This window comes from Oncorhynchus nerka, unplaced genomic scaffold, assembly GCF_034236695.1.
Source record: "Oncorhynchus nerka isolate Pitt River unplaced genomic scaffold, Oner_Uvic_2.0 unplaced_scaffold_718, whole genome shotgun sequence".
Taxonomy (NCBI): Eukaryota; Metazoa; Chordata; class Actinopteri; order Salmoniformes; family Salmonidae; genus Oncorhynchus; species Oncorhynchus nerka.
This window is the reverse complement of record NW_027040465.1, coordinates 9,073-22,293: the sequence shown is the minus strand read 5'-3', so window position 1 is coordinate 22,293 and position 13,221 is coordinate 9,073. Positions and strand designations below refer to the sequence as shown.

Here is a 13,221-nt window from a genome sequence, read left to right as displayed (position 1 = left end):
AAAGAAGTGCACTACTTTATACCCAGGGCCCTATGGGACTCTGGTCAAAAGTAGTGCACTACTTTATACCCAGGGCCCTATGGGACTCTGGTCAAAAGTAGTGCACTACTTTATACCCAGGGCCCTATGGGACTCTGGTCAAAAGTAGTGCACTACTTTATACCCAGGGCCCTATGGGACTCTGGTCAAAAGAAGTGCACTACTTTATACCCAGGGCCCTATGGGACTCTGGTCAAAAGTGCACTACTTTATACCTAGGGCCCTATGGGACTCTGGTCTAAAGTAGTGCACTATATAGGGAATAGGGTCCCCTTTGGGATGCACATCCTAAGTTTAAAGGGGTCCAAGAAGAGAGCCAGGGTTCTGTCTCCGGTCGCCACGGTGATAAGACCAGGTAGGTGGTGGTCAAACCGTTTAGGGGTTTGTTCTTCAGAACGTCAGAGAAGAGGTGTTGTACAGTTCGCTTTTTTGTTGTCTGAGAGGTTAGGGGTCACTTCCTGGCTTTGCCCTTGCCTTTGCCCTTTCCCTTCCCAGTATCCCCGGCTGTTGTCTTCTCCTTCTTGGGCTCCTTGGAGGGTTTGGCCTTCTTCAACTGTGGAGGGGAGAGTGGAGGGAGAAACAGGGAGAGGGAGAAACAGAGAGGAGAGGGGAGGAGAAACAGGGAGGAAAGGGAAGGGAGGAGAAACAGGGGAGGAGAGGGGGAGAGGGGAGGAAGAAATGGGGGAGAGGGGAGGAAGAAATGGGGGAGAGGGGAGGAAGAAATGGGGGAGATGGGAGGAAGAAATGGGGGAGATGGGAGGAGAAATGGGGGAGATAGGAGGGAGAAATGGGGGAGATAGGAGGGAGGGAGAGGATGAGAAAGAGAGAAAAGTAAAGTTATTACCCGATTTCAAAAATCACCAGCGCTATATTCAGGCCAAGGAATGGATTGTCCATCTTTCTGAACGAGAATGTGTGCATACACACAGGTTTGTGTGTGTGTGTGTGTGTGTGTGTGTGTGTACACACTATACAGTATGTACATGTAACTGCCAAAATAAAGGAAACTCCAACAATGTAAACACCAAGATAAAGGAAACCCCAAGATAAAGGAAACCCCAAGATAAAGGAAACCCCAACATAAAGGAAACCCCAAGATAAAGGAAACCCCAAGATAAAGGAAACACCAAGATGAAGGAAACACCAACATAATGTAAACACCAAGATAAAGGAAACCCCAAACGTAATGTAAACACCAAGATAAAGGAAACCCCCAACATAATGTAAACTCCAAGATAAAGGAAACCCCCCAACGTAATGTAAACACCAAGATAAAGGAAACCCCCAACGTATAGTGTGTTAATAAGGTGTTGGGTCACCAGCAGCCAGAACAGCTTCAATGCACCAAGGGTCGACATGGATTCTACAAGGGTCTGGAACTCTACTGGAGGGATGTGACCTCGTTCTTCCACCAGAAGGGTCTGGAACTCTACTGGAGGGATGTGACCTCGTTCTTCCACCAGAAGGGTCTGGAACTCTACTGGAGGGACGTTTTGGTGAAGACGCCACCTCAGGCTCAGCTCCAGAATCTCCCAGAAGTATTCAGTTGGGTGGAGATCTGGTGACTGGCCAGGGCCCCGGTTTACACCTTCCTCAAACACCATTCAGAGACCACTGGTGTCCTGTGGGATGGGGGTAGGGAGGTTGTTATCCTGGAAGAGACCACTGGTGTCCTGTGGGAGGGGGGGTTGTTATCCTGGAAGAGACCACTGGTGTCCTGTGGGATGGGGGTGTTATCCTGGAAGAGACCACTGGTGTCCTGTGGGATGGGGGTTGTTATCCTGGAAGAGACCACTGGTGTCCTGTGGGATGGGGGTGTTATCCTGGAAGAGACCACTAGTGTCCTGTGGGATGGGGTGTGTTATCCTGGAAGAGACCACTGATGTCCTGTGGGATGGGGGGGGGCGTTGTTATCATGGAAGAGACCACTGGTGTCCTGTGGGATGGGGGTGTTATCCTGGAAGAGACCACTGGTGTCCTGTGGGATGGGGGTGTTATCCTGGAAGAGACCACTGGTGTCCTGTGGGATGGGGGTTGTTATCCTGGAAGAGACCACTGGTGTCCTGTGGGATGGGGGTGTTATCCTGGAAGAGACCACTAGTGTCCTGTGGGATGGGGTGTGTTATCCTGGAAGAGACCACTGATGTCCTGTGGGATGGGGGGGGGCGTTGTTATCATGGAAGAGACCACTGGTGTCCTGTGGGATGGGGGGTGTTATCCTGGAAGAGACCACTGGTGTCCTGTGGGATGGGGGGTGTTATCCTGGAAGAGACCACTGGTGTCCTGTGGGATGGGGGGTGTTATCCTGGAAGAGACCACTGGTGTCCTGTGGGATGGGGGTGTTATCCTGGAAGAGACCACTGGTGTCCTGTGGGATGGGGGGTGTTATCCTGGAAGAGACCACTGGTGTCCTGTGGGATAGGGGGTCCTGAAATGATTCCCTATAGGTTGAAGATGATCACTCAGAATGGCTGGGTATTTCCTGGCGTTTTCCTTGCCCTCTAAAAGGCTTGAAGTGGACTTAAACCACGCCAGCAAAACGCACCCGCATCGTCACAGAGCTGCCAGAACCAACGTATGTTCTTATCGAGAGAACATCCCCGGTCATCTCTTAGCCAAGCTGACATCCCTACTGCCTCTGATCTGGTGGACTCACTAAACAGAGAACATCCCCGGTCATCTCTTAGCCAAGCTGACATCCCTACTGCCTCTGATCTGGTGGACTCACTAAACAGAATACATTCCCGGTCATCTCTTAGCCAAGCTGACATCCCTACTGCCTCTGATCTGGTGGACTCACTAAACAGAGAACATCCCCGGTCATCTCTTAGCCAAGCTGACATCCCTACTGCCTCTGATCTGGTGGACTCACTAAACAGAGAACATCCCCGGTCATCTCTTAGCCAAGCTGACATCCCTACTGCCTCTGATCTGGAGGACTCACTAAACAAAGAATCCCTGGTCTTCCCTACTGCCTCTGATCTGAGGACTCACTAAACAGAGAACATCCCTGGTCATCCCTACTGACTCTGATCTGGAGGACTCACTAAACAGAGAACATCCCCGGTCATCTCTTAGCCAAGCTGACATCCCTACTGCCTCTGATCTGGTGGACTCACTAAACAGAGAACATCCCTGGTCATCCCTACTGCCTCTGATCTGGTGGACTCACTAAACAGAGAACATCCCCGGTCATCTCTTAGCCAAGCTGACATCCCTACTGCCTCTGATCTGGTGGACTCACTAAACAGAGAACATCCCCGGTCATCTCTTAGCCAAGCTGACATCCCTACTGCCTCTGATCTGGTGGACTCACTAAACAGAGAACATCCCCGGTCATCTCTTAGCCAAGCTGACATCCCTACTGCCTCTGATCTGGAGGACTCACTAAACAAAGAACGTCCCTGGTCTTCCCTACTGCCTCTGATCTGGAGGACTCACTAAACAGAGAACATCCCTGGTCATCCCTACTGACTCTGATCTGGAGGACTCACTAAACAGAGAACATCCCCGGTCATCTCTTAGCCAAGCTGACATCCCTACTGCCTCTGATCTGGTGGACTCACTAAACAGAGAACATCCCTGGTCATCCCTACTGCCTCTGATCTGGTGGACTCACTAAACAGAGAACATCCCCGGTCATCTCTTAGCCAAGCTGACATCCCTACTGCCTCTGATCTGGTGGACTCACTAAACAGAGAACATCCCCGGTCATCTCTTAGCCAAGCTGACATCCCTACTGCCTCTGATCTGGAGGACTCACTAAACAGAGAACATCCCTGGTCATCCCTACTGCCTCTGATCTGGAGGACTCACTAAACAGAGAACAATTCTGGTCATCCCTACTGCCTCTGATCTGGAGGACTCACTAAACAGAGAACATCCCCGGTCATCTCTTAGCCAAGCTGACATCCCTACTGCCTCTGATCTGGTGGACTCACTAAACAGAGAACATCCCCGGTCATCTCTTAGCCAAGCTGACATCCCTACTGCCTCTGATCTGGAGGACTCACTAAACAGAGAACATCCCTGGTCCTCCCTACTGCCTCTGATCTGGAGGACTCACTAAACAGAGAACATCCCTGGTCATCCCTACTGCCTCTGATCTGGAGGACTCACTAAACAGAGAACATCCCTGGTCATCCCTACTGCCTCTGATCTGGAGGACTCACTAAACAGAGAACATCCCTGGTCATCCCTACTGCCTCTGATCTGGAGGACTCACTAAACAGAGAACATCCCCGGTCATCTCTTAGCCAAGCTGACATCCCTACTGCCTCTGATCTGGTGGACTCACTAAACAGAGAACATCCCTGGTCATCCCTACTGCCTCTGATCTGGTGGACTCACTAAACAGAGAACATCCCCGGTCATCTCTTAGCCAAGCTGACATCCCTACTGCCTCTGATCTGGTGGACTCACTAAACAGAGAACATCCCTGGTCATCCCTACTGCCTCTGATCTGGAGGACTCACTAAACAGAGAACATCTCTTAGCCAAGCTGACATCCCTACTGCCTCTGATCTGGAGGACTCACTAAACAGAGAACATCCCTGGTCATCCCTACTGCCTCTGAGACTCACTAAACAGAGAACATCCCTGGTCATCCCTACTGCCTCTGATCTGGAGGACTCACTAAACAGAGAACATCGGTCCTCTTAGCCAAGCTGACATCCCTACTGCCTCTGATCTGGGAGGACTCACTAAACAGAGAACATCCCCGGTCATCCCTACTGCCTCTGATCTGGAGGACTCACTAAACAGAGAACATCCCCGGTCATCTCTTAGCCAAGCTGACATCCCTACTGCCTCTGATCTGGTGGACTCACTAAACAGAGAACATCCCCGGTCATCTCTTAGCCAAGCTGACATCCCTACTGCCTCTGATCGGGGGGCTAGGGTCAGTTTGTTATATCTGGAGTACTTCTCCTGTCTTATTCGATGTCCTGTGTGAATTTAAGTGTGCTCTCTCTAATCTCTCTTTCTTTTTCTCTCTCTCTCTCTCGGAGGACCTGAGCCCTAGGACCATGCCTCAGGACTACCTGACAGGATGACTCCTTGCTGTCCCCAGTCCACCTGGCCGTGCTGCTGCTCCAGTTTCAACTGTTCTGCCTTATTATTATTGGACCATGCTGGTCATTTATGAACATTTGAACATCTTGGCCATGTTCTGTTATAATCCCCACCCGGCACAGCCAGAAGAGGACTGGCCACTCCTCATAGCCTGGTTCCTCTCTAGGTTTCTTCCTAGGTTCTGGCCTTTCTAGGGAGTTTTTCCTAGTCACCGTGCTTCTACACCTGCATTACTTGCTGTTTGGGGTTTTAGGCTGGGTTTCTGTACAGCACTTTGAGATATCAGCTGATGTACGAAGGGCTATATAAATACATTTGATTTGAAATGCTAGTGGCCGTGACTGAAGGCAAAGAAACGAGAATCGTCTATGGGGTGTGGTTTGATGTGTGTGTGTCTTTGTTCGTCCAATCACAACAAACAAGGGATAACATGAAGTAGAGAGGAAGGGGTGAATAGAAAAAGTCAAGCCAGCCCTGACCTTGTGTTTAGCCAAGCTGAGAGCAGCTAGCTAGCATAGCTTGGTCCTGACCTTGTGTTTAGCCAAGCTGACAGCAGCTAGCTAGCATAGCTTGTCCCTGGCCTTGTGTTTAGCCAAGCTGACAGCAACTACCTAGCATAGCTTGTCCCTGACCTTGTGTTTAGCCAAGCTGACAGCAGCTAGCTAGCATAGCTTGTCCCTGACCTTGTGTTTAGCCAAGCTGATAGCAGCTAGCTAGCATAGCTTGTCCCTGACCTTGTGTTTAGCCAAGCTGACAGCAGCTAGCTAGCATAGCTTGTCCCTGACCTTGTGTTTAGCCAGCTTGTCCCTGACCTTGTGTTTGACAGCAGCTAGCTAGCATAGCTTGTCCCTGACCTTGTGTTTAGCCAAGCTGACAGCAGCTAGCTAGCATAGCTTGTCCCTGACCTTGTGTTTAGCCAAGCTGACAGCAGCTAGCTAGCATAGCTTGTCCCTGACCTTGTGTTTAGCCAAGCTGACAGCAGCTAGCTAGCATAGCTTGTCCCTGACCTTGTGTTTAGCCAAGCTGACAGCAGCTAGCTAGCAAAGCTTGTCCCTGACCTTGTGTTTAGCCAAGCTGACAGCAGCTAGCTAGCATAGCTTGTCCCTGACCTTGTGTTTAGCCAAGCTGACAGCAGCTAGCTAGCATAGCTTGTCCCTGACCTTGTGTTTAGCCAAGCTGACAGCAGCTAGCTAGCATAGCTTGTCCCTGACCTTGTGTTTAGCCAAGCTGACAGCAGCTAGCTAGCATACCTTGGCCCTGACCTTTTGTTAAACTATGCTAGCATAGCATGCAAAGCAAACCCGCCCCAGTCTTTTCCCCAGACAACACAGTGCTAATCTAAACAAGTCAAGTCACTAATCAAGTCTCTGCTAGGTAAAGCCCCGCCCTATCTCAGCTCGCTGGTCACCATAGCAGCACACACCCGTAGCACGCGCTCAAACAGGTATATCTCACTGGTCACTCCCCAAAGCCAACTTCCTCCTTTGTTCGCCTTTCCTTCCAGTTCTCTGCTGCCACTGACTGAACGAACTGCAAAAATCACTGAAGCCGGAGACTCAGATCTCCCTCACCAGCTGTCAAGAGCAGCTCACAGATCACTGCATAGCTTGGCCCCGACCTTGTCACTGTATACAGCCCATCTAGCTATCTATCTATCTCTCATCCCCATCTTGTTATTTAATTTAATTGCTATATTGTAATTACTTCGCCACCATGGCCTATTTATTGCCTTAACTCCAAGCATTATTTGACCTCATTTGCCCTCACTGTATATAAGATTAGCATTTGATTTGACATTTGTTTTCATTAACATTATTGCTAACCATGTTTTTGTTTTACTCCAAATAAACTTAGATTTGATTTGTAACATTTGTTTTCTTTGTTCTACTGTATTATTGACTGTAACTCTGTGTCGTTGTTTACTCCATGTGTAACTCTGTGTTGTTGTTTTTGTGTCGAACCGCTTTGCTTTATCTTGGTCAGGGTCGCAGTTGTAAATGAGAACTTGTTCTCAACTGGCCTACCTGGTTAAATAAAGGTAAAATAAAGAAATTAAAAAAACTCAAGTCACGACAGTCACTTAACCAAACTCGGGTTTTGGACGAGACTAGACTTTATAACCAAAATGATCCTATTTACACGTTGTAGTAAATTTTGAACGAATGTTTGTGACTCATATCGATGCCACCAGTAGACCGTCTATAACCACTAGAGAAGATGGCAGCCGACCGATCAATAATGTTTGTGACTCATATCGATGCCACCAGTAGACCGTCTATAACCACTAGAGAAGATGGCAGCCGACCGATCAATAATGTTTGTGACTCATATCGATGCCACCAGTAGACTGTCTATAACCACCAGAGAAGATGGCAGCTGATCAATAATGTTTGTGACTCATATCGATGCCACCAGTAGACCGTCTATAACCACCAGAGAAGATGGCAGCTGATCAATAATGTTTGTGACTCATATTGATGCCACCAGTAGACCGTCTATAACCACCAGAGAAGATGGCAGCCGATCAATAATGTTTCTGACTCATATCGATGCCACCAGTAGACCGTCTATAACCACCAGAGAAGATGGCAGCCGATCAATAATGTTTCTGACTCATATCGATGCCACCAGTAGACCGTCTATAACCACCAGAGAAGATGGCAGCCGACCGATCAATAATGTTTCTGACTCATATCGATGCCACCAGTAGACTGTCTATAACCACCAGAGAAGATGGCAGCTGATCAATAATGTTTGTGACTCATATTGATGCCACCAGTAGACCGTCTATAACCACCAGAGAAGATGGCAGCCGATCAATAATGTTTCTGACTCATATCGATGCCACCAGTAGACTGTCTATAACCACCAGAGAAGATGGCAGCTGATCAATAATGTTTGTGACTCATATCGATGCCACCAGTAGACCGTCTATAACCACCAGAGAAGATGGCAGCCGACCGATCAATAATGTTTGTGACTCATATCGATGCCACCAGTAGACCGTCTATAACCACCAGAGAAGATGGCAGCCGACCGATCAATAATGTTTGTGACTCATATCGATGCCACCAGTAGACCGTCTATAACCACCAGAGAAGATGGCAGCTGATCAATAATGTTTGTGACTCATATCGATGCCACCAGTAGACCGTCTATAACCACCAGAGAAGATGGCAGCCGACCGATCAATAATGTTTGTGACTCATATCGATGCCACCAGTAGACTGTCTATAACCACCAGAGAAGATGGCAGCTGATCAATAATGTTTGTGACTCATATTGATGCCACCAGTAGACCGTCTATAACCACCAGAGAAGATGGCAGCCGCCGATCAATAATGTTTCTGACTCATATCGATGCCACCAGTAGACTGTCTATAACCACCAGAGAAGATGGCAGCTGATCAATAATGTTTGTGACTCATATCGATGCCACCAGTAGACTGTCTATAACCACCAGAGAAGATGGCAGCTGATCAATAATGTTTGTGACTCATATCGATGCCACCAGTAGACCGTCTATAACCACCAGAGAAGATGGCAGCCGATCAATAATGTTTCTGACTCATATCGATGCCACCAGTAGACCGTCTATAACCACCAGAGAAGATGGCAGCCGACCGATCAATAATGTTTGTGACTCATATCGATGCCACCAGTAGACTGTCTATAACCACCAGAGAAGATGGCAGCTGATCAATAATGTTTGTGACTCATATCGATGCCACCAGTAGACCGTCTATAACCACCAGAGAAGATGGCAGCTGATCAATAATGTTTGTGACTCATATTGATGCCACCAGTAGACCGTCTATAACCACCAGAGAAGATGGCAGCCGACCGATCAATAATGTTTCTGACTCATATCGATGCCACCAGTAGACCGTCTATAACCACCAGAGAAGATGGCAGCCGATCAATAATGTTTGTGACTCATATCGATGCCACCAGTAGACCGTCTATAACCACCAGAGAAGATGGCAGCCGATCAATAATGTTTCTGACTCATATCGATGCCACCAGTAGACCGTCTATAACCACCAGAGAAGATGGCAGCGATCAATAATGTTTCTGACTCATATCGATGTCACCAGTAGACTGTCTATAACCACCAGAGAAGATGGCAGCCGATCAATAATGTTTGTGACTCATATCGATGCCACCAGTAGACCGTCTATAACCACCAGAGAAGATGGCAGCCGACCGATCAATAATGTTTGTGACTCATATCGATGCCACCAGTAGACTGTCTATAACCACCAGAGAAGATGGCAGCCGATCAATAATGTTTCTGACTCATATCGATGCCACCAGTAGACCGTCTATAACCACCAGAGAAGATGGCAGCCGATCAATAATGTTTCTGACTCATATCGATGCCACCAGTAGACTGTCTTTAGAGAAGACGGCAGCTGATCAATAATGTTTGTGACTCATATCGATGCCACCAGTAGACCGTCTATAACCACCAGAGAAGATGGCAGCCGATCAATAATGTTTCTGACTCATATCGATGCCACCAGTAGACTGTCTATAACCACTAGAGAAGACGGCAGCCGATCAATAATGTTTGTGACTCATATCGATGCCACCAGTAGACCGTCTATAACCACCAGAGAAGATGGCAGCCGATCAATAATGTTTGTGACTCATATCGATGCCACCAGTAGACCGTCTATAACCACCAGAGAAGATGGCAGCCGATCAATAATGTTTGTGACTCATATCGATGCCACCAGTAGACCGTCTATAACCACCAGAGAAGATGGCAGCCGACCGATCAATAATGTTTCTGACTCATATCGATGCCACCAGTAGACCGTCTATAACCACCAGAGAAGATGGCAGCCGACCGATCAATAATGTTTGTGACTCATATCGATGCCACCAGTAGACCGTCTATAACCACCAGAGAAGATGGCAGCCGATCGATCAATAATGTTTGTGACTCATATCGATGCCACCAGTAGACCGTCTATAACCACTAGAGAAGATGGCAGCCGACCGATCAATAATGTTTCTGACTCATATCGATGCCACCAGTAGACCGTCTATAACGACCAGAGAAGATGGCAGCCGATCAATAATGTTTGTGACTCATATCGATGCCACCAGTAGACCGTCTATAACCACCAGAGAAGATGGCAGCCGATCATTAATGTTTCTGACTCATATCGATGCCACCAGTAGACCGTCTATAACCACCAGAGAAGATGGCAGCCGACCGATCAATAATGTTTGTGACTCATATCGATGCCACCAGTAGACCGTCTATAACCACCAGAGAAGATGGCAGCCGATCAATAATGTTTCTGACTCATATCGATGCCACCAGTAGACTGTCTATAACCACTAGAGAAGACGGCAGCCGATCAATAATGTTTCTGACTCATATCGATGCCACCAGTAGACCGTCTATAACCACCAGAGAAGACGGCAGCCGATCAATAATGTTTGTGACTCATATCGATGCCACCAGTAGACCGTCTATAACCACCAGAGAAGATGGCAGCCGATCATTAATGTTTCTGACTCATATCGATGCCACCAGTAGACCGTCTATAACCACCAGAGAAGATGGCAGCCGATCATTAATGTTTCTGACTCATATCGATGCCACCAGTAGACCGTCTATAACCACCAGAAGATGGCAGCCGATCAATAATTCATAATTTCTTCTCCAATAAATTGAAACAAATAAAAATGGTAAATTATTTCAGAAAAGTGGGGGGGAGAGAGAGAGAGGGAGAGGAGGGAGGCCGTCGAGAAGTGTGTTTCCTCCTTACTTTGATCATGGCGTCAGCTGCAACACCCTCCTCCTCCTCCTCTTCCTCAGGCTGTTCCTCTTGCCCTTCTCCTCCCGGTTCTGCCTCCACCCCCCCGCCACGACGGCCCTTCTTGATTGGTTGGAGGGAGTACGGTGTCAGGTGGGTCTCCCGGTTATAGGCCCTCGTGAACGCTGATTTCACCTGGGCACAGATCAGATTAACACCATTTATTACAATCACAGATCAGATTAACACCATTATTACAATCAGATTAACACCATTATTACAATCAGATTAGATTAACACCATTATTACAATCAGATTAACACCATTATTACAATCACAGATTAGATTAACACCATTATTACAATCAGATTAACACCATTATTACAATCAGATTAACACCATTTATTACAATCACAGATCAGATTAACACCATTATTACAATCAGATTAACACCATTATTACAATCACAGATCAGATTACCACCATTATTACAATCAGATTAACACCATTATTACAATCACAGATTAGATTAACACCATTATTACAATCAGATTAACACCATTATTACAATCACAGATTAGATTAACACCATTATTACAATCACAGATCAGATTAACACCATTATTACAATCACAGATTAGATTAACACCATTATTACAATCACAGATTAGATTAACACCATTATTACAATCACAGATCAGATTAACAATAACACCATTATTACAATCACAGATCAGATTAACACCATTATTACAATCACAGATCAGATTAACACCATTATTACAATCACAGATTAGATTAACAATAACACCATTATTACAATCACAGATTAGATTAACAATAACACCATTATTACAATCACAGATTAGATTAACATTAACACCATTATTACAATCACAGATTAGATTAACACCATTATTAAATCACAGATTAGATTAACAATAACACCATTATTACAATCACAGATCAGATTAACACCATTATTACAATCACAGATTAGATTAACACCATTATTACAATCACAGATCAGATTAACAATAACACCATTATTACAATCACAGATCAGATTAACACCATTATTACAATCACAGATCAGATTAACAATAACACCATTATTACAATCACAGATTAGATTAACAATAACACCATTATTACAATCACAGATTAGATTAACAATAACACCATTATTACAATCACAGATTAGATTAACACCATTATTACAATCAGATTAACACCCTTATTACAATCACAGATCAGATTAACACCATTATTACAATCACAGATCAGATTAACACCATTATTACAATCACAGATCAGATTAACACCATTATTACAATCAGATTAACACCATTATTACAATCACAGATTAGATTAACAATAACACCATTATTACAATCACAGATTAGATTAACACCATTATTACAATCAGATTAACACCCTTATTACAATCACAGATCAGATTAACACCATTATTACAATCACAGATTAGATTAACACCATTATTACAATCACAGATCAGATTAACACCATTATTACAATCACAGATTAGATTAACAATAACACCATTATTACAATCACAGATTAGATTAACACCATTATTACAATCACAGATTAGATTAACACCATTATTACAATCAGATTAACACCATTATTACAATCACAGATTAGATTAACACCATTATTACAATCACAGATTAGATTAACACCATTATTACAATCACAGATTAGATTAACACCATTATTACAATCACAGATTAGATTAACACCATTATTACAATCACAGATCAGATTAACACCATTATTACAATCACAGATTAGATTAACACCATTATTACAATCACAGATTAGATTACCAATAACACCATTATTACAATCAGTTTGACACCATTATTACAATCACAGATTAGATTACCAATAACACCATTATTACAATCACAGATTAGATTACCAATAACACCATTATTAAATCACAGATTAGATTAACAATAACACCATTATTACAATCACAGATTAGATTACCAATAACACCATTATTACAATCACAGATTAGATTAACAATAACACCATTATTACAATCACAGATTAGATTAACACCATTATTACAATCACAGATTAGATTAACAATAACACCATTATTACAATCAGTTTGACACCATTATTAAATCACAGGGGTCAATCCCCACCCCTCCCCGTCCCTCTCTCCTGGGGTCTGGATTTAGCGTGAGGGGTCAGGCTGCCCCATCTTCTCCTCTCTGACCTTGGGGTCTAGTTTAGCGTAGGGGTCAGGCTGCCCCCCTCCCCATCCTCTCTGACCTTGGGGTCTAGTTTAGCG

General features: G+C 45.3%; 1 protein-coding gene across 1 annotated transcript; it reads right to left on the bottom strand.

Moving 5' to 3' along the window:
• Window positions 1–243: 243 nt before the first annotated feature.
• LOC135571164 (replication factor C subunit 1-like) lies at window positions 244–13,210 on the bottom strand (the record flags this gene model as incomplete). Its single annotated transcript, XM_065016954.1, has 3 exons — window positions 244–592; window positions 10,902–11,084; window positions 13,147–13,210. Coding segments are annotated over 3 exons (349 nt in total), but the record flags the coding sequence as incomplete, so codon positions are not given.
• Between the last annotated feature and the right edge of the window lie 11 nt (window positions 13,211–13,221).